The sequence below is a fragment of the Quercus robur genome, chromosome 3, assembly GCF_932294415.1.
Source record: "Quercus robur chromosome 3, dhQueRobu3.1, whole genome shotgun sequence".
NCBI lineage: Eukaryota > Viridiplantae > Streptophyta > Magnoliopsida > Fagales > Fagaceae > Quercus > Quercus robur.
The window spans coordinates 34,717,213-34,743,756 of NC_065536.1; the positions used below are offsets into that span (position 1 = coordinate 34,717,213).

At 33.3% G+C, this 26,544-nt stretch overlaps 2 protein-coding genes across 3 annotated transcripts; both read left to right on the forward strand.

Annotated features, from left to right (window-relative positions):
* The first annotated feature begins 8,170 nt into the window (after nt 1-8,170).
* Nucleotides 8,171-21,510, forward strand: LOC126717894 (uncharacterized). Of its 2 annotated transcripts, none has more exons than XM_050419851.1 (9): nt 8,171-8,491; nt 8,599-9,233; nt 10,028-10,127; nt 16,589-16,645; nt 17,293-17,410; nt 17,872-17,954; nt 20,303-20,364; nt 20,497-20,593; nt 20,933-21,510. In XM_050419851.1, exons 2-8 carry the CDS (start codon nt 8,914-8,916, stop codon nt 20,591-20,593), a joined length of 837 nt encoding a protein of 278 aa, XP_050275808.1. In that variant the 5' UTR covers nt 8,171-8,491; nt 8,599-8,913; the 3' UTR covers nt 20,933-21,510. The 2 variants fall into 2 exon arrangements, with proteins under 2 accessions (XP_050275808.1, XP_050275807.1); XM_050419850.1 differs by having other exon boundaries at nt 8,172-8,491; nt 20,855-21,510.
* Nucleotides 21,511-23,681: 2,171 nt separating this feature from the next.
* On the forward strand, nt 23,682-25,798 carry LOC126719565 (exopolygalacturonase-like). The gene is made up of 4 exons (XM_050422097.1): nt 23,682-23,804; nt 24,013-24,320; nt 24,943-25,459; nt 25,562-25,798. Exons 1-4 carry the CDS (start codon nt 23,685-23,687, stop codon nt 25,796-25,798), a joined length of 1,182 nt encoding a protein of 393 aa, XP_050278054.1. The 5' UTR covers nt 23,682-23,684.
* The last annotated feature ends 746 nt before the right edge of the window (nt 25,799-26,544 follow it).

Consider the following 26,544-nt stretch of genomic DNA (forward strand, 5'->3'; position numbering starts at 1 on the left):
GCTCTACGCAAGATTTTTTTTAGATATAGTTTCAACTTATAACGTCCGAAACTTTTCACAAATTAGTAGAATGCAAATGGGTTTAAGTGACAACCCAATAGTCATGGGGTAGCTCCACTTGAAGCCCCCAAATTGGGGAAAAAATTATATATAATAGTTTTTATTTTATTATTTTTGTTTGACTCATTAAAATAAAATTTTGAACACTTAGATCCTAATTTTTTAAAACCCAGCAAAAATAAGTTTGAATTTAATCATCTTAATTATATCTTAACATTTTTAAACACACAAAAAAAAAAAAAAAAAAAAAAAAACCTTAATATCAAACTAATTTGATCTAAAATCTTTGAGAGGGGGGGGGGGGGGGGGGAGGGGGGAATAATAAGTCCAACAACAAAAGTAGAAATTTGTTAATATTAAACTTTAGAAAAAACTCGTTTAGATCTTAACATTGAAATATATCAATCAAATGGGAGATCAGTAGATAAATGATTGTTTGTCTGTGTATATTGAAAGAGATGTAACTCATAGGATTAATAATGAAGATATCATGAAATAATTTCAAAATATGAAATATCGTAGAAGGCAATTGTAAAACTTCATGAATTTGGATTTTTATTTCTTATTTTTTTTTCTTTTTGGTGATGTCAATATATTCAAGTTCTCTTTTATTTTAAATTTTGTATAATTTATGTTTCTTATTAACCATCTTAGAAAATAGTCCTGGAGCCGCCATTGCCAATAGTAATGGTATTTTTTATAATGTCCCATGTTTGTGATTTGAACTCCACTTCTCCCTCTACCATTATCTACCTATAAAAAAAAGGTTAGTAGAACATATATAAATGAAAATGTCAAAAGGTAATTTTTCAAATATGGTATGTTGCTATTGGACTTGATAACCATGGTTTTGAAATCCAAACCATTCAAATTAAGAACTGAAAATGGAGAAGTTCAAGATTTTTGAGATCAGATTAGGGTTGAATCGAGGTCGAACTAGGATTGAACTAAGGTCAAACTATGATGAAATCATAATTAATTTAATAATTATTAAAAATATAAATAAATATATTAATTATTAAAAATAGAAAAAATGACTAAAATAGTCCAAATAAATATAGAAATTTATCTTTCAGATGTATTTTTCATATCATAAGTTTATAAATTTCATAAGGCAAATAAGAAATAGTAAATCCTAAGCAAACATAAATAGATATTAAGTTTCTCAGTCTTTAGAAATACAAAGTACTATTGCATAAATAAGCAAATAAATTCCAAGTTATATATTGTTTCTTACAAAAACATTCAACTTCTTTCTCAAAAAAAAAAAAAATATATATATATATATATATATCTTTTATATCATAATAGCGAGAAATATATAAGTAAATCTATTTAATAAAAACCTTCTTTTATTTTTTATTTAGAAAATTAGGGATATGGATTTTTTTTTTCTTTTAGAAGAAAGTATAAATGTAGATTTCATGGTTAGGAGTTAAAAATCCTTTAGTTTTTATTTTTATTAATGTTATAAATATACTTGATGTCAATACTTTGTTATACACAAGAAAATAACATTAAAAAAAAAAAAAAAAATCATGTTATGAACATATTTTTTTATGTGTGTGTCTATATATATAGCTTAGCCCCCTTCCCCCCGAAGAAATTTTCTAACTCCGCCATTGGGTGAAAGTAGATGGGGAGTGAATATGGTGGCAGACTTTTTGTGCATATGTGAATTTGGGGTACTGATGGAATCAATCAAGAACTTTGACTCAAACTGAATTGTAATCGACTAACTTGACTGATCTAATCACCTGCTAAAGAAGAAAACCCTACCAACAAAGGCCACCCAAAGGGGTGTGATTGCCAACACTATATTTTGTCCACCCTCAAATTTTGTGAAAATTTTCAAATTGATCCTAAAAATATCAAAAATACATTTTTAACCCTGAGATCGAGGAAATCATAATGATTGAGTTAATTTGTCCCACTTATATGTTCAAAATGTTCAATAGACCAATTTTATGAATTGAGAGGCCAAATTATGAAATGCCTGCCTTCTCCCAAACTTTGACAAAAGTCTGATCTGGTTCGATCAATTGTCAAACAAGCTCTTTCTTTGGAATACCAAATTCTAATTTTTTGGTCAAGAAAAATTCAAGCTCATATGAAAGATAAATGAATTCCCTTTAAGGTGACTACTAGTAAGTTAGTTCAAACTTAAAATGAGCATGAGATCGAAAAACATTGATAAACCAGCCAAAATGCTTAGCCATTTTTAAAGAGTGTCATTAAGCTTGATCACAATTTTTTTGGGATCAAATAATGTTCAGACAATGTATGATTGAAGCAAATGAGATTTCGTTAGAGAATATTATGACAAGCTTTGATTTTAGAGCCTTGGAGAACAAAAATTCCACAAGTAAAGAGAACTAACGAAAATTCTAAAAGTGGAATTTTGGGCAAAATCTTGTGTTTTGTACCATATTCTCATGCTCATAGTTTGCCAAATCCAAGACAAAAGGCTACAAAGCTAGAATATTTATAAAAAAGGAAGAGAAGAAACATTCTCTCCTCCTCAAGGAAACATAACTTGGGTTGTTGACAAGGAAGAAAACCCACTCTTGGAATTCTTGTTGTTATTGAGGTGAAGGCTAAGGAGGTCTCAAGATCAAGAGGTGTTGGAAATTCTATTTTGTTTTAAGATTTAGTGCATCTAGGTAAGATTTCCTAGAACCCTAATCTAAAATTCAAAGAGAGTATGCATTCTTTTAACATAGAAGTAGATCTTAATTAATCTTTCCCTGAACATTGTCGTCGCTAGATTTCAAATGAAAGACCCCTCCTCCAAACACTTCATGAGTGTTGGACTTCGGAGGGTTTTATTTGGAGAAATATGTGTGAGTTGTGGATATTTAAATAGTGTGAGTGTGCGCATTAGTGGGCCAAAATGGGGATATACCCCTTTTGCCTAAAAGTTCCAGCAAAATGCCCATTTTTTGAAACTATCTAGTGATATGCCCTTGTTTTGAAACTTAATTTGTTTAAAATAGAGTTTCAGTAAGGAACTCGAGTTCCTTGAAAATTTTCAAGTGAAACTCGAGTTCCACAAATTTTTATTTATTTTTTATTTAGTTTGATTTGCCTATAACCCAATTTTCTAAAAATCGAGTTTTACATTGAAACTTAATTTTTAGAAACTCAAGTTTCAAAAACAGGGGTGTATCGCTAGATAGTTTCAGAAATGTGGCATTTTGCTAGAACTTTTGGGTGAAAGGGATATATCCCCATTTTGGCCCACATTAGTGAGTCCATTCATTATTTTTCCCCCTTTTTTAGAGTCGCCACTACCATCGGTTTTATAGGTGTGATTGATCACTTATGTCTAATCCATGTAGTACTTAATTAGCTAAGGCTTACCTTAAAAGTTCCTAAGCTAAATGGTAAGGAAAATGTCTTGCATTAAAAACATGGACCTTGCTCTTTATCCATCCACCGCATACCCAATTATCCATCTCTACAATCACCTTCTCAAATCTTGCACACTCATCTCACCCCAACAATCAAGTGGAAGACCCATGGATTAAGGAGTAGAGAACATCAAAATATTCCATTTCCAATAGTAGAAATCCGCCCTCACGTAGGTGTTTAAGGCTAGCTACTCATCTTTGAATCTCTCAAAACTAGTTCAATCCCTAATCCCCATCTCTAAATTAACAAACCCTTCCTTCTTTTACCCCATTTTAAACACAAACCCAAATATGAAAAACCCTAATTCAAGTTGACCCACACCTCCTCTTTTAAACTTGTTCACTTGGTCATACCCAAACACCATCTTCACCGAGATGGCCTCCAACACCAAAATCCACAACTTGGCCGCTCTTCCTTTGATCTTTGATTCTATGGTCGTGTTTTTCATGATGATGAAAGTCTCAATACCTCTGGTTGTGGGTTTTTGTGAAGTATCTAGAAGAAACACTAAGAAAGTAACAAGGAGAGAGAGAGAGAGAGAGAGGTAAAAAATAAGTGAAGAAGAGAAGAGGAGAAATAGACATAAAATATAATGAAAGAAAAACACATTTAACCCTCTTTTTAAAGGGAAAAAGGGGGAGACGGGTAATGACTCTTTGATAGAGGTCACTTCAGATGGGTAAAGTGGTAATTTTTCAAACCACAAGTGACAAAGAGATTTCTGACCTAACCACATGTAGGTAAACTACAATTACTCCATCTTAATTTATATATCACATAATGAGCATATTTTATTTTATGCATTTCATGCATAAATTAAATGATTGGATGAAAAAGTTCATAACATAACATAGCAGTTAATATCTCAAAGACTGATCTACGGATTAGGTGGAAGGGTGTTTAACACCTTTCCATCTTCTTAACCTAGTCTCTGTGAGCGACCGCGACCTCGACACACCAGTTTTGTTCTCAAACTAGGCCTAACCCGCGCAAACGGGTGGGATCGTGATGCTCAAAATGTCGAATTCACTGTAAAATGTACTCCTCTCTAGATTGAGGGTTTTACTCGTCATTTATTTAATTTAAATGGAAAAATAAGAAAACCTTCACTATAAAAAAATGCTTCTGTTGTATTATTATATATGACTATTTACATCAATTTCGTAACAAAAATTTACAATGCTTTTTTAGTCCTAGATATAATCTAAGAAAGTAAATTACATTACGTTGTTTCCTAGTTACATTCTAAAAAATGTAAAATTGCACATACAAGAGCCTAGTCTAGAACCCTCGATGTTGGTTTGAAAGCTAATTTATGAGATGGGAAGAGATTAAGCACCCATCTCACCTGGAAAAACCAGTCTCCTAGGTTAAGGTGGCCAATATCATGTCATGTCAAACAAATACAAACAATATATCATATAACATGTTAATTTGTAGGAATTGTAAACAGATATGTGTTGGGGAATTTGACATAAAGAGAAACAAAAAGTGAAATTTGTTAGATAACAATTTAAGTGTAAAGAAAGCATGAAAGTAATAACATGTTCATCCAAGAAATTAATGTAAGCAAGGAATTCCTAGCCTAGACATGTTCATATAAGCATGTGATGGATAACAAAATCGTCATGTTATTTGTCATTAACATAATTGCAAAAGAAAAATTACTTTTATACCTACCAATCATCCAAGCAATCATGAGAAGAACAAAGAAAATCACTCAGACATGTTCATCCAAGTATTTAAGCGAAAACCATAATGTTAATTAGACCTGTTCATCTAAGCATTCAAAAAAGAGAGAAATAACTACCTAGATAGGTTCATCTAAGCATGTTATGAAAAGCAAATAATAACTTAGAAGTGTATATCTAAGCATGTGAAGGTTAATAGAGAATTGTCATGCTATTTGTCATCCACACAATTGCAAAGAGAAAAACAAAACATTTAAGCATATTTGATCATCCAAGCAATTATGAAAAAAAAAGTAAAGAAAAATTCCTTAGACATGTTCATCTAGAGAAAATCAAAATACTTATACATGTTCGTTTAAGCATTTAGAAAGGTAAAACAACTATCTAGACATGTTCATCTAAGCATTCCAGAGAAATTTGCACATTAGCCTAGAAGTATTTGTCTAAGCATGTAAAAGGAATATCGATGAGATATATAGACATGTTCATCCAAGCATGTTATGAAAGAAAAAAAATAATGACTTGGAAGCATTTATTCAAGCATGTGAAAAAACTTAAAGAACATAATTAACTACTAACCAGCACAGAGCATAAATTAAAAGGGGAAGTGATCACTTAAAGGGCTAGGGAGAAAACAAGGAAGTACTAAACTACAACCAAAGTAAGAACAATGGTTGCACAACAACTTTTCTTTTCTTCTTTCTCCTTAGCTCTCCAGAGGGAATTGGGGTGCAGAAAATGGAAGAGGTCTTCTCTATTTATAGGGGAAGGGATGGCTTAACTTTAAAGCTAAGTTATTAGCTTTCTTCTGAAACTGAGGGAGGAGATAAACTTGTTTAAATAAGCTGAAACGAATTTGGTGTTGATCCCTATTTGAATTTTGAAAGGAAGTTGAAGATGATGACGCTGAACTTGTGTTATCTTATGTACCTGTTTCATATTTTAGCTCTAAATTTCTGCTCAAAATTCCAATTGATTCGGGATTGGTGATTTTTGAAAGAAAATTCAATTCTCTACAACTTTTCCAGAAATAGAGAAAACCAAATTTCAACATTTTCTAGGCCAAAAAGGCGATTCAAGTTACTGCTAAAATAGTAACGTCTTGTGAGCATTTTTTTGTTTTTTGAAATCTTTCATAGAATGTATCTGTTTCTCTATCCAACTTATTTTTCAAAAGCTTTCGTCTGAAGTTAAGGGAAGGGATAAGCCTATTAGATAAGCTTGAACAGATTTGATGTTGATCCCCATTTGAAATTTTGAAAGAAAATTGAAGATGATGCTGAATTTGTGTTATTTTTTGCACTTGTTTCGTATTTTGGCTATAACTTTCTGCTAAAAATTTAAATTGATTCGGGATTGGTGTTTTTCGGAAAGGAAATTCAATTCTCTACAACTTTTCTAGAAATAGAAAAAAATCAAATTTCAACGTTTTCCTTGCCAAAAATGCGATTCAAGTTGCTGCTGAGAATAATAACCTTTTTTTGACCATTTTTTTGTTTTTTCTGAATTTTTTCATGGATCATATCTTTTTCTATCTCCAAATTTTTTTTTTTTTTAAAGAGTAGATAAGATGCCATAAAGGAAAACATTTTTTATTATTTCTTTAAAAAAATGAAGTAAAATGAAATCCAATAAAAAATCACACTTAATTAATTTTAAATTAATTTTTGTGAGAACCAACCAAAATTAGGTGTTTAAAATAGGACATAGGGCCTCTTGTGTAGGTGTGCCATGATCATTGAAAATTGTTTGTATGATAATTTTTGATCAGGTGGTCCGATCAAAGTCCATGACATACCATTGTGATTGTTAGAGCATCAAGATTTGTTTTACATCACAAATCTGAAGATTTACTTGTTGAAATTACGATCATGCCCTTGGTGCAACATTAATGTTTTCCCCTTAATATTGGTTAAATGCAAGTTGTTAAGTGGAGTGTCTAGTGTCTACAGCCTCTAGATTCAAATCTCAAATTTGTAGACTGAGTCCTTATCATTTTGATTTCTTTTCTTAGATTATAAATAAGTAAGAAAGCAATGTATCTATTTCTTTCTTTATAGTGTAACTAGGACCAAAACCTTTTTATTATTTATTATATATATATATATATATTTAGATTGTATCCATTCGCTCCATGACAATTGTTCTTTATCATCAAATCAAGATACCAATTAGTTTTTAGCGTAGACAGGGTTCGATTTCCATATTTTTTATTCAGCAACAAGAAACTATCAAAATGCATATTAATTATGTTAGGATGAAAAAATAGAAATCCTAATTCCATTGTGTTGCTCTTGCTCTTGCTAAATTTGCTTAACACTTATTAATTATTATTATTATTTTTTTGAGATGCAAGAGCAACACAATGGAATTAGAGATGCAGTTTTTTAGTGATTTATTTATTTATCTAAAAAAATGGATAAAAAAATACTATTATATAGAAAAAGTGAGATTTTTCTGAAAAGTATACATTAGCAAATAAGTTTTTATTAAAAAAATCAAACATACACTGAAAATGAAATTAAGAGAAAAGAAAGAAAGTAAACAATGAGCATTAGAAGAGATAGATAGTACAAATAAAATCCAAATAAAACATATTCTAAAAATGAAATAAAGAAAGACTATACCGGTACACCCATTATGTCATCATATCTTGTATAAAAAAACAAGAATCAAATAAAGTAAAATAAAAGTGGTAAAACCAAAAAAAAAAATAAAAAAGAGAAAGAAATAAAAATAGTAGGTATAGTTGAAAAACAAATGAATGAATGAGCATAGAAAGCAAAGCAAAAAGGAAAGGTGGAGAGTCCACAATAATTGGCATCAAATGCTTATTGGGATTCGCACTGTTGCTGAATTCCAAGATCTGCTACAATAATAAAAGTTTTTGTATATTTTATTACTATTTCGGACTTTTTTGTTTTTAGTAGTAGTACTAGACTACTAGTTGTTGTATAATAGAAAAAAGGGGGTCTCAAATGAAACCTTTTATGGTTCCCCCCCTTACTTTTGTTTCAGCTTCCTATTGGCGGAGCTCTGAGCAATCTGTTTGTCTCTCTCTTCTTTACTTTACTTTACTTACTTTACTTTACTATACTATTCTCCATTACTACTACTACTAAATTAAAAAAGACTAGTGACTCCTGCGTAGTGTGAATGAAATAGAAGCTAGAAAGAAAGAAAGAAAGAAAGAAAGAAAAGCTATTACTATTGCTATATAACCATAAGCTGGGTAGAGTCGAAGTGAAAGAGAGAGAGGAAAAAAAAAAAAAAACAAAAGGCTCAACAGCCAATTAGGTCTTCGTCGGAAAGTTGCACACAAAAAGGTAGCGCCTTCTCTTTCTCTCTCTTACTCTCTTACCACCATTTCTATTATAATATTAATATTATTATTATATATTGCTTATTCTTTGCCATTTGGTTTTCCTTTTAGAGCTTCTTCGCTTCTATACCTCTAAACCGAGACGACTAGATGCTTCAGCTGAGTTGAGCTTTAGGGTTTTGGAGCTATGGAGTGTGGAATTTTGAGTAATTTGGTTTATTGGTGAGGAATTATGGACGATATGATTCTGGGAATTTCATGAGTTTGAGTTGAGGCCAAAAAAAAAAAAAAATTTTTTTTTTTTTTTTTTTCTCAATTTGGGTACCAAATTTTATTTGAGGTTTTTTCTAGGGTAACGATGTGAAGAAGTTGAAAAGCGTGGAAAGATTTTTTGGGGAAAAAAAAAGAAGAAGTGGGGGTTGTAGTATGAATCGGGAAGCGGGGGCGTCGGCGATATCATTTCAGTGTGATTCAGGGACAATGAATAGCAGCAACACTTCTGAAATGATTCAGTTAGGGAATTACTTTGTGATGAACACTAACGCTAATACCACCGGTGTTGGAGGTGGAAACATGCTATTTTCTTCTGGGAATTCTTCTAACAATCATCCCCTCATCACTCACCAGCCATTAGCTTCGTCTCTTCTTCTCGATTCTGTGCCCGGCCTCGGCCTCAAACACGACACCGGATTGGCTGTCGAGTGGTCCCTTGAGGAACAGTACAAATTGGAGCAAGGCCTTGAAAAGTATCTTATTCATAACTCCTCTTCTTTTAATTTTTTTAATTTTTTTTTTGTTCGTATACCATGTTTTTAGTTATAGGAGTTGAATAGCAAACTGTATACTCGTCTTGTCTCTACTTTTTTTATTTCTTGCTATTTTACTTCATGCTGTTCTGGTTCTATATTTGCTGCTGATTTTTTTTTTTTTTTTTTTTTTTTTTTTTCTGTTTTTGCTTTTGTTAACCATTTGGAACTGTTCCTTTCGAAATTTTGAGGGGGATTGATCTCATCAGTTTGTTGAATACTTGTACCTTGTAGTCTTTGATTCGGATGTTTTAAAGTTTACAGATGACATACACATGATTAGTTCAATATTTGGCAAAAGCTTCAAACATGATAACTTTTATTGTGGATAAAAAATTCATATGATTTGCCTCTTGTGGAATGAATTTGCAACCTCAGTTATTATTGTATATTCATTATACAGTGCCGTAAAATTCTTAGAATTCATCACGTTGATTTTTTTTTTTTTTTTTTTTTTTTCATAGCTTCAATTCTTGCTTAAGATGTTGTAAAGTCTTGTTGCTCTTTGCCAATTTTATGAACATTTTTTAGATTTTTTTTTTTTTGCTTGAAATATTAATATTGGGTAAGCTTTGCTATGGTCGCTTTGTTTCTATACATCTGTTGGATACTTGTCATAGTAACTTCTTATAATTTGGTATCTTTTGAACTTCTTCCACTCCTATATCTTTGTTTTTACTTTCTCCATGTTTTGGTGTTTGATATTCATTATTGTTGGTGGTTTAACTCTACAGATATGCTGATGAACCTAGTATAATGAGGTATATCAAAATTGCCGCCACATTGCGGGAAAAAACTGTTCGTGATGTTGCTTTGAGGTGTAGGTGGATGACGGTAAGCTCTTCATTAAATTGATTTGTCTTAAGTATTGATAGGTAATATTTGCATCTTTGCTATGTATGTATATAACTTTGGGTGCTTCTATGATGAGAGTATGTTATTTTCTCCTATCATCATATGCAATCATGTGGTTGGTTCTCCGGAGTCCATTCAACTAAAAGTTTTTATTAAAGGGAATTATTCAGTGAGAGTCAAGAATTATGAAATTTAATGGGCTACAGTCACTCCCCACCCTTCCTCATCTTGTAATACACGTTGACTTACAAGTGTCACTTGTCTCCTAGTAACCACATTTATGCTTCAAATCCATTTTTAATGTTTTAAGTTTGAACATTAGGCTGTAATCCACTAATCCTTTAGTAATATTTGTTCACACTTAAAACCAAATGATTAAGAACTATAGTGACCAATGATGAATCTGCTCTTGTTTGTTCATGATTTTCCACATGTGGATAATAGTTGAGGGCATGTTGCTCTTAGCTTTAATCATTTTTGAACCATGCATGTGATGCAGGCAGCTAGAAACCAGTTTTGTTTTATTTATTGGGTTTTATTTGAGTTTAGAAATTTGGTTTGGGCTTAGTTATTGAGGCCTAAGGAGTCCAACTCCTAGTGTGAAGTTAGTATTAGTCATATATTTTGTGCTATTAGGAATGCATGAAAAATTGAGAATGCAAAAAAAAACCCTAACATTAAGTGTTAGTTTGGATAGCGCGTTTCAGTGCGGCTGTGTTTTTTTAGTGGGTCCATGGGCACTGTTCATGGGACCCGCAAGTACGGAAAAATGCAAACAGATCCTAAGTGAAATATTCTGATAGGCATTCCGAGGGGGCTGATAGAGTGTCTATCAGCATTCCCATGGCAGAATGGGGGCCAATTTTCTATGGCAGCTCCTTACTCCCATGCACGTGATTCAACCCTAAGATGGTAGTTTGGAGCTCATTTGTATGAGATAACAAGAGTTGCACATGTTAGGGTTAGTCAGTTATGAGGATATAGACCAGTTTGAGTTAGTTAGGGATGAAGCACATGTAGCACATTAATCATTTGTAAATCCTTTTGAGCACATGTAGAATTAGTAAGCCAATGATATTGAGCCATGTGGGCCAATTAGAATAAGGCAGGTGATGTATAATTAAATGTTTGTATTTGTAACTCTCATTTAGGACTTTGAATGATGAATTGCACACTTTTGTGCTTAGACTAGTGATCAGTCTTTCTTGGAGGGAGAGGCTCTCTCAAAGTAGTTTCATTTAGAGAAGGTGACCTTTTTAACCACTAATCTTCATGCATTCCATTCATTCAAGAATCATCATCAAACACTTGCACCATCCTAATTCCTAAGCCACACCCAGATTCCCCAAGGCCTAAATACCTAAACCTAGCCTTCAGCCCATCAAGCATTCGTATCCCACTCCAAGATTCACTTGTAACCGAAACTTTAAAATCCTTTAAACTCAAAAATTCCACCTTTTATATCAAGATTCCGCTTAAATCTCAACCCCTTGGGGTTGGCTCAAGTGGTCAGGGCCTTGGGCTTGGTGGTATGCTCCATCCAAGTCTAAGGTTCAAATCCCCAGAGTGCAAAAAATTTCTAGGGGCCACGTCCCATTGGCGAAGCCGATGACTTACCAGATTTGTGTGATGTGGGCGCGTTACATGGGTCTGGGGTTTAACGGGGTAAAAAGACACTATGCTCTGCACAGTCTCTGGGGTTCCTCATCATCAAAAAGATTCCACTTAAATCTCCTTAAGAACAACAACCCCCAATTGTGTCCTTATCAAATGTTATTATAGTAGCTATCCCCAATGGTCAAAGGTACAATTGTACAACTTGCCAACACGATTTCAAGCCACCAAAGTCCATTGACACCATCATCATCCATTTAGACAAGATTCCAGGAACTTTGTTTGGCATTGATGAGCTAAAAAAAACCGTGGCCATCCTTATGAATGATCGTTGAGGACCACAACGAGAAATCATAGTGGAGGAAACTTAAGCATTCAATGCCTAAAGCCGATCAAGATCATGTTTTTTAAGTTCCATTCCTTATTGGATTTACAAGGCCTGCTGATTCTTTCATTACTATCACACCCTGATGCACCAAAGAATCTTCACGGCCTTATTTTATATGGAGGCAGAAGCTTTAGTGTGGTTCCAAGATGTGGAAAGCATAGGCTTATTGATGGATTGGGAGATTTTTGTAGATGCCATGCAAACTCAATTCAGATCCACAATCTATGACGACTGATGGAAGCACTTAATAAACTAAGACAGATATTGATGGTGGCCAATTACTTGGAAATTTGAATTTCTATCCAATTGGATCAAGGGTCCTTAAGTGGGGCACAAGTTGAGTTGCTTCTTAAGTGGCCTAAATGATGAAATCTGCCTACCCGTTCAAATTGTCTTACCAAGATGAGGAGTATACCCTATGCGACAAGAAGGTGACTCTCTCAAAGTAGTCTCAATTGGAGAAGGTGAGACTAAGACAAACATTGACGGTGGCATTACAAGGCACAATTTGAATTTTAATCCAACCGGATCTAGGGTCTTTCAGAGGGGCACAAGTTGAGTTGCTTCTTAAGTGGCCTAAATGATGAAATCCACCTACCCATTCAGATCATCTTGCCAAGATGAGGAGTATACTACCCTCTGTGGCAAGAAGGTGACCTGCTCAAAGTAGTCTCAATTGGAGGAGGTGACTCTCTCAAAGAAGTTACAACCCTTTTAAGAACTCATCTTCATGCATTCCATTCTTTAGACAATGCTGAATGGCATTGTTGAATGGCATTATTGTAAATATTTAGAAAATTGTGGGACCCATTGAAGTGACAAGGCACCTTATTTTCTTTCTCTCTCCGGCTGACTTTTCTTTTCTCTCTCTCTCTCTTGCACCCTGTTATTCTTTTTTCTTCCTCTTCTTCTTTCTTTCTTTCTTCCTTCTTTCCTCTTTCTCTTGTGCTACGCTCTCTTCTTCTTCTCTTTCTTTTTTTTCCTCTTTATCTCTTGCACGCTGTCTTCTTCTTCTTCTTTTGCCTTTTTTTCCCTTGCATGCTCTCTTCTTCTTCTTCTTCTTCTTCTTTTGCCATCTTTCAGCAAATGACTCTCTTCAATTTTCAGATTTGGTGCGTTGGGTTGTTTTATGGGTTTTGTAAATTGGAATTTTGTGAACTATTTTGAATTTCTTTTGCAAATTTGTGTGTTAGTGTGTTCAGATTGGAAGGAAAATAGAAGGCCAAACCCACTGTTGGGTCTTGTAACGCAAAGAGGGTGAGAGGGGGAAGAAGAGGGAGAGAGGGAGCTGGCTATGGCTTAGTGGAATGCGTGTTTCTCTCTCCTTAAATTAAAAACATTGCTTTTGTTAGAAAATTTTCCATTTTTTTTTTAAAACATATACACATACACATACCAAATACACAATTATGCTTTTTCACATTTTAAAATATGTTATTTGAAATATAGTACCAAAAACATTTTCTGCATTATGAGTACTTTAACACTTATTCTCACAACACTTTTTAACCACAGTTTTCACAACACTTTTTAAACCACTGTTTCACATCATTTTGAACAACAATACTTAAAAGCCGCTACTAAACAGGCCCTTAGTCATCTAATTTATGAATGTAATGCTTTCTTTTCAAAGGAGAGAAGAATAAATGTTCTAAAGTATTCAATAGCTATGAAGCTTTGTTTGAAGTTTGTGCGATACAACTTGCTTTGTTTGAGGTTTGTGTGATACAACCTTCTCTAAGTTCAAATGACATCTCTTCTCTTTGTAAGGCTCCAACAGTCAAGGCCTTGGGCTTGGTGGCATGCACCCTTCAAGTCTAAGGTTCGAATAAACTTGGTGGAAACAATTTCTTGGGGCCACGTCCCATTGGTGACCTGAGTGATGTGAGTGCATTACATGGGTCTAGGGTTTAACTAGGTAAAAAGACACAATGGTCGACACAGTCTTCGAGGTTCCTCGTCAGTGTTGTTAAAAGCGCACTTAAGTGCAAAGTGCAGAGTGCACATGCCTTGGGGCTTTTTCCCTCTAAAGCGAGGCGCCCTCACAAAAGTGTGCCTTAGGCGCTTTTTAGAGATTTTTTATTAAGTGCAAAGTGCGCTTTTTTGAGCTTTTGTAATTCTTTTTTTTTTTTTTTAAATCCTGATTTGATTTTTAGCCATTAGATCTAAATATGTTTGAAATAAGCCATTGATGTAATATATAAAAACTAATAATGTGGTGTGCTACCATAAACCTAAGTCTACCTCTTTAGATATTTTAGAACTTTTGGACCACGACCACGCAAACAAACACTCAAGTCAGACAATTATGATGGTCCCTTGCTTAATGAGGATGATGATTATGTAGATTAGGATTGCATTGCATATTTGCATTGATTTTGTTAGGCAAAGATAACATTACTTAACATTCAAGTACTTTTTCACCTTTGCCTTTCTGGTTCTATACTTCTATTTTGATTCTATGATTTTTTGTAATCATGGCCATCAAATGTCATGTTTGCATATATTTTGTAAAGCACAAGAGAATTATAAAATGTTATATAAATTATATAAAAATTGTAATTTATATGATTAATTGATCACTTGATCGTTGTATTGACCATTAATAATTTTTTATAAATTTGTTATTTTATTTATTTTATTTTATTTTTTTTTAAATTTTAAATATGCGCTTCACATCGATCAGGCTTGCGCTTTGCACCTAGGCTCTAGGAGGCCTTTGCGCTTAAGTGCGCTTAGCGCTTTTAACAACACTGTTCCTCGTTGTCAAAAAGGAGTAAGGTGGAGAGTGAGGTCATGAGTTCAAGATCTACACTGTGTGTATAACTTACAATCAGGGAAAAGATAACCATTAGTTCTTAAATGAAGAGTAAAGTGGATAATAAGGTTGTGGATTCAAAAACCATAAGTTGCACGTGGAGTGTACTAATCAGGGGGGAAAAAAGTAACTGTTGGATCTTAAACCAAGTAAAATTTTTGATATTGATTAGTTATACCAGCTCTATTATTACAATATGTTTTCCCTTAGGTCTTATCTAGTGCACAAAGTTCTCACTTTTGCAGGGCTTGGAAGATGTAATCAGTAGGCAGCCTGACCCTCCCCTCTCCCCCAAATTTGATTTATTAATATTATTTTTTCCAGGAAAAAGGAAACCACAAACAACATGACACTCAAAATAAAATATATATGAAAATTTGAAAGACATCAGGTTCATGAGTATTCATTCTGTTTGCTTCAATTTCACCCCTAAACAAAGCACTAATTTAGTTTTCCTGGATTCAAGGGATCACATTATCCTCCCTCACCCCCCCCCCCCCCCCACCTCCCTTCTTCTTGGTTTTTTTTTCCCAGGGAAAAGGAAACCACAAGCAACGTGACACTCAAAATAAAAAATATATGAAAATTTGGAAGACACCATGTTCAAAACAGGGTATTGATTTTGTTTGCTTCAATTTCAACCAAACAAAGCACTAATTTAGTTTTCTTCTCTCTTTCTTTTTTTAAACAATTAATTAGTGGTTTGATAGCATAGTAAAACTAAATATTTAGTGGTTTTATATTAAGGGTCCATTTATTGTAGAAAAATGTCAACTTATTTTTATCATTAGCTTATGTACAGTTTTTAAAAGCCTAACTTTTTCTAGGTACAGTTGTACTTTTACATATTTTATTTTTTTAGACAAAATAGCTCATTCAAAACACATACTCTAAATATTTTACTTATCATTATTTAAAAGTTTACTTATTTTGCACTTTGCATTTTGCACCTAGGGTTCATAAATCTTTGTGCTTAGGTGTGCTTGCACTTTTAACAGCACTGTTTGGGAGTTAGCATTTGCTGAGATTGTGTTTGGTTTATAATGCTCTTACTTCGTCTTGTCCGATTTCTTTTTTATATGCTAAGAGATTCCAGGCCTGCCAGAAACATGGACCATTGCAGCATGTGCTAGCTTCAGAATTGCAGAAAATTTGGCAATTGAGAATTTTTGGAAGAGAGTGTGAGACAATAGATCACTCGTTAGTACATTTTACTCTGGCAGGTGGGGTTCGTTGCCTGTAGGTTTTACGGGCTAGATATGAGTCCAAAGGGCTCTTCTTTAGAATGGTTCCCTACGTTAAAATAAAGTCGTGTCATAGGTTAGGAGGGAATAGCCATTTGATGGATTTTCTTGTTAAACAAGCCATATGAGATAGATTATGACATCAAAAGGCATGATGATGTTTGGGCATGCGTCCTTAGCCAGCATTTCTAAAAGAAAATTTCGGTGTCTGCTCTTGTTCAAACGTTAGCATAGAGCCATAGAATTTTTTTTTGTCATTTATCTGTACTTTGTGATTATTGAAAGCCTTTTGAGTATTATGGGTTTGTTCTAATTGTGCATAATATTACTTCATTCTGTTTTTCTGTCTTAAAATTACACATGAAACCTTTTGCAGAGAAAGCGAAGAAAATCTGAAGAACATAATGTGGGAAAAAAGCTGAATAATCGAAAGGTATGTTAGTGCATTTTGATGTAAGTTGTGTATTTGTTTATTTTAAGTATCTGTTATATTCTGAAGATAATCTTAAGTTATTTTTACTAAAGATCTTCAATGTAAATTAGAATTGATTCTTATCATTGAAATTAATGCCACTTTCAAGATTGAACCTTTTCTTGTCCTAATATCAATCTTGCCTTGCCCTAATGTGTTTAACTTGGCCTTTTGTATCCCACTCTGCCAATCTGCATTGCCAATCACTGTTATTTACATTAAATACAAGATTTGCATATATCCTGTTACCAATCAACATATATGTGCTTTCTCTTCCCTGCCACCCCCCCCCCCCCCCCCCCCTTCCTGTCACAAACTCTTGATAGTATCAACATGCTTGCAGTTTCATCTGATGAAAAAGACTTTTCTCATGGTCGCTTGCAGTATATATTCATAGCTAGGTTTATGCTACCTAATAGTTAATATATAATTATGTATCATCACTGGACTAGTGATAAAAGTTCACATATGGTGAACTTAATTTTCTTACAACTCAACTTAAATATGAAGCGATAGATGCATCCTGTTTTAATTTATTGTATCAATTAATGTCTTTAGGATCTAGTGTTGATAGAGGAACCAGTATTCTAAAGATCATGCTTCTTCAGGATAAGCTGGTGGAGTCATCCTCAAAGATCAATATACATTCAGCTCCGCCTCTGAACATTGCTGCATATTCCATTATGATGCACCATATGGATCAGAATGAGCGTATGCCTTATGAAGGTTAGTGTTCTTAATATGATATTTATTTGATAATAATATTTTTTGTCTTCCTATTATTAATACTTAAAATTATTCAGTTGCCTATTCCTGTTAGTTTTTAGACAGTTGCCTATTCCTGTTAGGTCTTTTATCATTGCACATTCCAGACTACTGCATGAGCAGTTAAGTATTATGCAAAATGAAGTGATTGCTGTACAAACAGTGACCTCGTTGGGAGCAATGTACCTATTCAAAAATAATATGAATTTCTCACTATTCACTCAGTTTCTGGGCCATAATCATTATGTAAGAGAGAAGATTAAGTAGTTGAAGGTGTAGCATTGGAACTGCTATGAATTTCTCACTTTCATCACAGTTGCACAGATGTATTGTCATCACTGTTTGTTTATTTATTTATATGTTTTGTTGGTTGCAGCTTGGCCAGTTTTTACTGAAGTTATATTTTTCTTTGGTTGTTGCAGGAATAAGTGGCCCAACAAAGCTTCTCTTGGAACAGAATGCTCAAGTTTTTAGCCAAATTGCTGCTAATCTTTCTGCATACAAGGTGAATTCCTAATTCCCTAGTTTGAATAAAGAAAAATCCTTATACCCTTATTTCCATGGCGGTTCTTTTCGAGTGAATTTGCAAAGGACGTTGATACAAACAATAAAATATTAGCTGTAGGGAAAGAAACAGGGGATGTATTCTAACTTTCTTATTGTTATGTCAAATTGACATACCCCTTTTTTGGCATTTTGCCTACCTGTTGATTAGTTAAATTGATTCAGTATCCGAAACAAATCAGCCTTAGCTATTTAAAAGACCCCTAAAGGGATGCAAGAGTACTAGCTCTCATTGTGCAGCCCATAGGTTTAAAGTGCCTCTGATTGACCAATATGACAGCTTGGGTATGGTACAAATGTAACATTGCCAATGCAAAGAATGACAACACATAAAATTATGCTGATTCTGTGTACCTGCCATTTAATAGCCTTCCCCCGAGGGATCATCTGTGTTAGCTTATTAGTTTCTTAATTTTTTTTTATTTTTTTATTTTTATTTTTTTAAAATAAGGGGAGTTGGGGGGAAGAGAGGGAGATAGAGAGAGATTCTTGTGTCCGCTTATCTGTTCCACAAATTGCAATTAGCTGATTCTATTAGCTTTTGATGGAACACCTTAAACCCATGTGCTCAAAAGTTTAGATTATCTTGCTCTTATGCTCAACTCAGTGATCCAACCTGTCAACCCATGTTTTCCAGCAATAAGATGCAATAGATGGTCATACTTTAGCCTAATGAAAGTTATTAGAAGGAAGTTTAGGTAATTATTAGTAGAATGAAAATATTTCCTAACCACCATGGATAAGAAATTTGAATGATGACATTAGATTTTATATTATATCTCTATTTAATTAATCAATTTAGCTTAGCAGTTTAAGCACACTCAACTCAACGATACAACAATATATTTCGAGTAATATACCCAGATACGTATCAAACAATAGTTTGTAGATATTGAATTTATGGATATAAAGCTTCTCTGTCCTTTTACATCCAAAACAATTTTTTGCTCTTGTGAGTGTATGTATGAAGATGGATTCTGGATATAGAAAAATAAAATCTAGAATTAAAGAATTATTTGTACATGTATCATTAAAGGAGCAAAGTTTTGCATGGTAATATTAGACCGCCTGACCTTTTCTTTCACCTATTCTTTATTGTTTTGGCTTCTGTTAGGATATAATAAAAATTAGTTACTATGCAATTGCCATTCATTTGTTCTTATTTAACTTCTTATTCTTTAATCTGAGAACTAGCATGCTGGTTATGGCACAAATTGAAAAACTCTTGTACCTTGTTGGTTAAGATGGCCTTTTTTCTATTGTTTTTCTTGTGAGTTAGAGGAATCTCTTTTTTTTTTTTTTTAGTTTTCCTAAGTAGGTTCCCGGTCCCTAAATGTCGGAGCATCAGAGGATACTAAAACAGCTTGATTTTCCCTCCCTTACCATGCACTATTTAAGATATTGGCTGAATTATACTTTTCATCCCTTAAATTTGGTTCAAGTTCGATTTTTGTTCCTCAAATTTAAAAGGTTACAATTTCATCCCTGAAAAATTTTTGAATCATCACTTTCATTCTTCCATTTGTATTCCTTTAAATTTATTCCAGGCCACGTCAACGCTCTATCTGCCACCATATGCAATATATATATATATATATATATATATATAAATAGGTAAAACTGAGAGAAAATCCAATTAAGTTTTAAAGTTCCAATTGTTATCTAATTTTGCGCCACGTGTTCTATTTAAGATTTTTAATTTTAATTTTTTTTTTAATAATTTTTGTTCTAAGTGAGTTAATGAGGTGCAAAAGACGAAAGGTTTAATATAAATAAATCATAAAAAACTCAATAAACAAAAAAAGATAAAAAGAAAGAGTAAACTCATGTGTATATCTAAAAGAAATTAAAATAAAAAAATAAAATAGAGAGAGAGAGAGAGAGAGAGAGTATAATTTGAATCCATATATGTGTGTAATTGTAATTTTTTTTAATTGTACTGTGCATATGTACAAGTTATACACTAGTTTATTTAATGGATGATGGATGTAAGAATGAAATTGATACCTAGAAGAAATTTTTACTTATATAAAATGGATACTTTTTATATTTTTAATGAAATTACATCTTGTTAAATTTGAGAGACAAAAATCAAACTCAGCCCAAATTTCGGGGGTGTACAGTGCATTTTTAGCCTATTATTTTTTTCCTCCATAGTTTTCTGTGTGTGTAGATCTCATTTATATTACTTTCCAGATGATGTAAAATGCCTTATCTTCTCAATATTAGTCAGATAATAATAATTGCAGTTTTGTAGTTATCAAAATAATTTTATACTTCTATGAACAGTTGGAGGATAACATCAATCTCTTCTGTCGGACGAGAACCAACATTTCTGCTATCCTCAATGAGTATGTGGATACTCTTATTTATCTTAATTTTATCTTAATTTTAACATAAACTCTATTGTTTCATGTCCTGATTTGTATTAGGGTTTGGCGTTAAGAGTTCACTTTATGTGAATGCTTTTTCAATCTTTGCAGCATGAGAGATATGCCTGGCATTATGAGTCATATGCCACCACTGCCTGTATGCATAAATCAGGATCTTGCAAATAGTATTTTGCCTAATACAATTTAGGTAAGCTCTTACGTGAGTTAACTCAATTTACATACTCTGGTTGTGTGTAAGAGAGAGAGAAAAGAGAGAGGAAGAGGCTTTCCACTTGTGTGGGTGGAGCATTCTCTTTCTCTGAAGGCTTTTCATATGAACTATTATTCTGGACTTCTGACCTCTATTTAAATTGTGTGCAAATGATTATATAACTTCAAGCTTTCATTTTTCTCACTATTCTTCTGTTAGAGGTATATTTATATATTTTATGTTTTTATCTTTGTTCAGTGCTCTGATGGCTGAATAGATATGCGCAAAATATGGACATACAAGATTGATTGTTTCCTTTTTTGCCAATTCAAGCAGACAAATCAATGATGCTGTAGGACTTCCTTAATGTCTGAACTCACCAGTGTACAAGTTCTTTTTCTTTACCAGGAAGCCGTGTTGCATACATTTTGGTGTGACATCCACTTGAGGAGCCTAGCTTATTTAAGAACCACACCTGCCTCTTCAATTTTGGGCTTCTACATGTCTTTTGATTTAGTGCTTCCTGGTTTGTTGTGTTTTCTCTCTGAAGGCAGAACTTGTACTGTTATTGTTGTATAAATAAAATTATTTTGTGCAAAAAAAAAAAAAAATGATATATAAGTATAGTTTGAGATGGAAGGCACTCCATTATTTTCAAATCTTGATTATTAGTTGTACCACTTATGTTGTGGACCACCATGTTTCTATTTTTTAGTACGCTGGTTCTGACTTTGATTGAAGATCCGAAATTTTAGTTCTAGGTATTAGCTCCGGTAGGAATATTTTGGATCAAGTTCAATCATATTCTAGAGATTTACTAAGTACATTGTATGCTCAATCTGTGGGAGTACCGAATATCAGGATCATAGTTTTCATATAAATGTCCTATGCTATGCTGAGCGTTATTGGTAGCATGTGCATGTTAACTACAGGGCAAGTTGATTACATTATTGAGTGGTTCGAGTTGGTCAAGAAACTTATCTGAATGGCCATGATACATTGGTGAAAATTCTTTGACAAATATATCAATTTTTTTCTTTTTCAAATTGCATATATATATATATATATATATATATCAATGTTGTATTAATAAGATATTTCCTAATCGTTATTGTATAATTGAGTGTGTTTTTCTTAAACGTCCAACAGGATGAATGAGAAACGAAAATTGTTATTGATGGCGCTATTGGTAGTAACATGATTCCTTGGAAGATTGCTAATATTATTTAACATTTTTTTTTTTGAAAAAATTACGGTAACTATGGCAACTTTGGCATATTTATTAAGCTAAATTTCAAATTACACCTCTAAAATTTGGAAATGTTTGGATTTTACACTTTAAAATTTTAGAATTTGCAATAAATGCGTAACGCTTGCCCGGATCGTCATAGACACGGAGTAACGATCTTGTGTTATTTTCGGCTCATCAGGGTGTATCCTGGACTACCTTGACAACACTAGCTCTCTTATCCCCAAATGTCCAAACCCTGAATCCCATGGCAATTACAGACCTATTAGCTTCTGCAACACATTGTATAAGATAGTGTCGAAGATCATCGTGGCTCATATTAGATGGTTTCTTATGCTCCGTTTGTTTTGATGTATAATATTTATTAGAATTTTTTTTTCCAATTTTTAGGTATTTGTTTCCATGTAAAATATAGTCAAACTTGTAAAATATTTTCTGTTGACTGTAAAATCCTTTAGAAAGAGTTGTACCTTTGAAAATTTGGTAAAACATTTTCCAAAAACACACAGTGGCTTCGCCTCTGCAATCTAGTCGCTAGGTCACCACTCCGCTCTAGCGATCGGTGCTGGCAGTTTAGTGGCAAGAGACCCCTCACTGGCAATCGGCACTAGTCGTTTGATGGTCGAAGATGCCACAACGACAATTGGTGGCGGCGGTCCAGTTGCCAAAGGCGCCACATCGCAATTGGTGTTGGGGGGTCGGTAACCAAAGAAATTGTTTTGAATAAAGGTTTTGGCGGTCAGGTCATTGGAGATATTGCTCCGATGGTGATTTTCGGCACTCTGGTCATCGAAGCCTCCGCTCTGACTGTCAGTTCCAATGGTCTGGTCACTAGACCTTCGGCACCAACGACTTCAGTGTTGAGCCATCGATTTTGGTGGTTTGCTTAAAATTTTTTACTTATCATCCCAAACACCTGAAAGTATTTGTACTAAAAATGTTTTACTTGTAAAATTATTTACACATAAAATATTTTACATCTGAAAATATTTTACCTCAAAACAAATGTGGCATTAATAACTTAATTTTGACTGTCTAGGTGCCTTTATGCTAGTGAGGAAAGCTCTGGTTGACATTTAACACATGTTGGAAAGCTCATTTTAAAAGAATAGATAGGAAATCTTTTTCTTAGGTGATGATATATATATATATATATATATATATATATATATAGAACAAAAGAAGTAAAAGGTGCAATAAATAAAAGATGGGGTGAATAAGTAAAATACCCCTAAAACCTAAAAATTGACCAAAATACCCCCCTAAACAAAAAAAAAAAGACATAAATACATCTCAAAACCTAAAAAACTGATAGAAATACATCACAAAAACAAAATAAAATTACCAAAATGCCCCCGAAACCTAAAAAATGAGCAAAATATTGGTGGGTTTCATTATTTGCTATTGTAAAGCGTAGACAAACATGTCGCCTATGCTAATTTTACAATTTTGGTAGAATTTACTGGAGTTTTCCCCCTTTACTAACAGAAGTATTCACTTTGGTTACATGATAAGATGAACATATTTCAGGTGGCTAATAGCGTGCCATTTAAAACAAAGAAGTTAAGATGATATACAAAAGTAAAATAATCTTGTCTTATACAATAACAAACGATAATTAATTAGTGGAGGAGAAAGCACAAAAACTAATAATAGTACAAAAGTTGAAGTATATACAGGAGAGTTCTTAGCAACCTTGCATTAAATTAGTTAATATTAGTTGAGTAGTTTCAATGGTGTGGAACCCAAGTATTGAAGTATAAATAGCTTCAAACCAAATGGGGTTACCATCATTTCGTACAACAAACTGGCAATAAAAAGAAAATAAAGAACAACAAGATGGGAAAGAATTTAAGCATTGCAACAATTTCCTTGCTATTGGTGTTGGCATCCACCAAAGCCCAGCAGGTCTTTGATGTTAAATCATATGGAGCACAACCTAATGCTGATATAACTCAGGTATAAATACGTAATTGGCAAGAAGAGTGTGTTCCAGTTAACATCACTAGTAAAGCCTTTTAACTTTAACAAGAGAACTTAGGTTCAAACTCTATTTACACTAGAAACAGATCGATGTCATTACTAGATGATAAAACATTAACCTGCAAAATGATTATTATATACTGATCTTGATTTTTTTTTTTTTTTTTTTTCGCATTGTGTTTAGGCTTTGACAAAAGCTTGGAAAGCTGCGTGCGCAGTAGCAGGAAGTAAAGTTGTGATTTCAGCAGGGGTATACAAACTAGGTTTAGTGACTTTGTTGGGTCCATGCAAAGGTGCAATTGAGTTTAACCTTCAGGGAACCCTACAGGCCCCATCAGATGTTGCCTCCTTCAACGGTAAAGATGGTTGGGTTGCTTTTGAACGTATCGACAGTCTCACTGTGTCAGGTGGTGGAGTTTTTGATGGCAAAGGACAACAAGCATGGCAAAAAAATGAGTGTGACAAAGACAAAAACTGCAGCGTACTTCCTATTGTAAGATTTCAATCTTAATTAATTAGCATTTATATTCCATCATTTTCTATTAGATATACATAAACACTACAACTTTACAAAATTTATCCATTAAAAAAAGAAATCAAACATTTATATGTTAAATGATGTTTTACTAATAATTTGACAAGTTTTGTATAGTGATGTGTCACAACTCAAAAAAGAATTTATTTTAAAATTTATATATGAGAAAGTTTATGGAGTACTTTTTGTGCCACAACACTAACGTGTGCGACTATAAGCGATATAGAAAAAACAATGGTTAAATATAAAAGCGATAATTCACCAATCACAATCGCACATGTAATCTTTTGATAAAGCTTGTGGTCTCTGAAGAATTGTTTATATAATATAATATTATTGAAGTAGTACCAACCACGTTCATAGAAATATTAATTTGTAAGTTTTTATGTAATAATATTTGCTACAACTTTACCATTTTTTTATATTGATTTAATGATCACGTTTGTTTCCAAACAATTTATTTATTTATTTTTGTATAATTCAAAGAATAGTTACCATTTTACTAATTAAAATGTTTTTAAATGAAACTCGAGCGCTCATATTTAGCTTTTTAATTTATCTAACTTGTAAACATGAACAAAATATAAGGTTCGACTACATCACAAATTCAAAAGTCCAAGACATTACATCGAAGGACAGCAAATATTTCCACATCAACCTTTTGGAATGCAAGAAGTTGCAATTCCAACATGTTACCATAACTGCACCTGCAGATAGCCCCAACACCGATGGAATCCACGTGGGACGTTCATCTCAGATCACCATTACCAATGCCAATATTGGAACAGGTGATGATTGCATCTCCTTTGGTGATGGAACCCAAGATATTACTGTTAACCAAGTAACTTGTGGACCTGGCCATGGTATCAGCGTTGGAAGTCTTGGAAGATACCAGGACGAAGAACCTGTTTCAGGAATCAGAGTTACTGGTGCCACACTTAGCAATACAGATAATGGTGTTAGAATAAAAACATGGCCTGCTTCCTCTTTTGGAGTTGCTTGTGATATACATTTCGAGGATGTTGTCATGAACAATGTTGCCAATCCTATCATCATTGATCAAAACTACTGCCCAAACAGTCAATGCACAAACCAGGTTATTATAAACATCACAAATATATACACAAATTTTGATGTTAAAAAAAAGTAAAACTACTAATATCGAATTCTTGGGTGCGTTTTTTTGTTTTGTTTTCAGTCTCCCTCTAAAGTTAAGATCAGCAATGTTAGCTTCAAGAAAATTAGAGGCACTTCTTCGACAAAGGAAGCTGTGAATCTTATTTGCAGTAAAAGTGTACCATGCCAACAAGTAGTGCTTTCTGACATTGATCTCGTGTACAAGGGAGGTGGAGGATCTGCTACTTCCACTTGTACTAACGTCCAGCCTGCAATTTCGGGCAAGCTGAACCCTCCTACTTGTACCAATAAACATTAATGAAATGCCTCCCAAGCTGTTAAAACTAATGTAGAATGTACAAATACAATTAGCAGATAGGTTATCGGGGTTCTATTCTAAATAGAATCCCATCTAACATGTTCCCTTTTTCTTTATTTAAATGAAATTGGGTAATTTTTTTAGTTGTTTAAGTTCAGCCCTTTGTTGAAATCTACTATGATCTGTAGTGTTGTTGTAGATAGTAATTGTTCTATTATTGCAATTGAGATCATTCTTAATTAAAATCAAAAAATTTATTCAACTCTTCCTAAATGCTTTTTATTCTTAAGTAATATTGTACACCAATATTGTTAAGCATCTACTACCAATCCAGTTTAGTACACAATCGGGTAAGTAAACAAAAACAAAATGAGCAAAATTTTAGGTTTCGATGGAATTTTGATCGTTTTTTAGGTTCTAGGGGTATTTTGGTCATTTTTGGGTTTTAGAGGTATTTTGTTCATTTTTTAGGTTTAGGGGGGTACTTTGGTTTTTTTTAAGGTTTCAAGGGTATTTCGGTCATTTGATGGGTTTAGGGAGTATTTTGGTCATTTTAATGTTTTAGAGGTATTTTGGTCATTTTTTAGATTTAGGGGGTATTTTGGTCATTTTAAGATTTCGGGGGGTATTTATTTCATTTTTAGGTTTAGGAGGTATTTTAGTAATTTTGGAGGTTTTATGGGTATTTTGGTCTTTTTAGTGGTTTTGGGGTACTTTAGAGTTTGGTAATTTGTAGAAATGATATT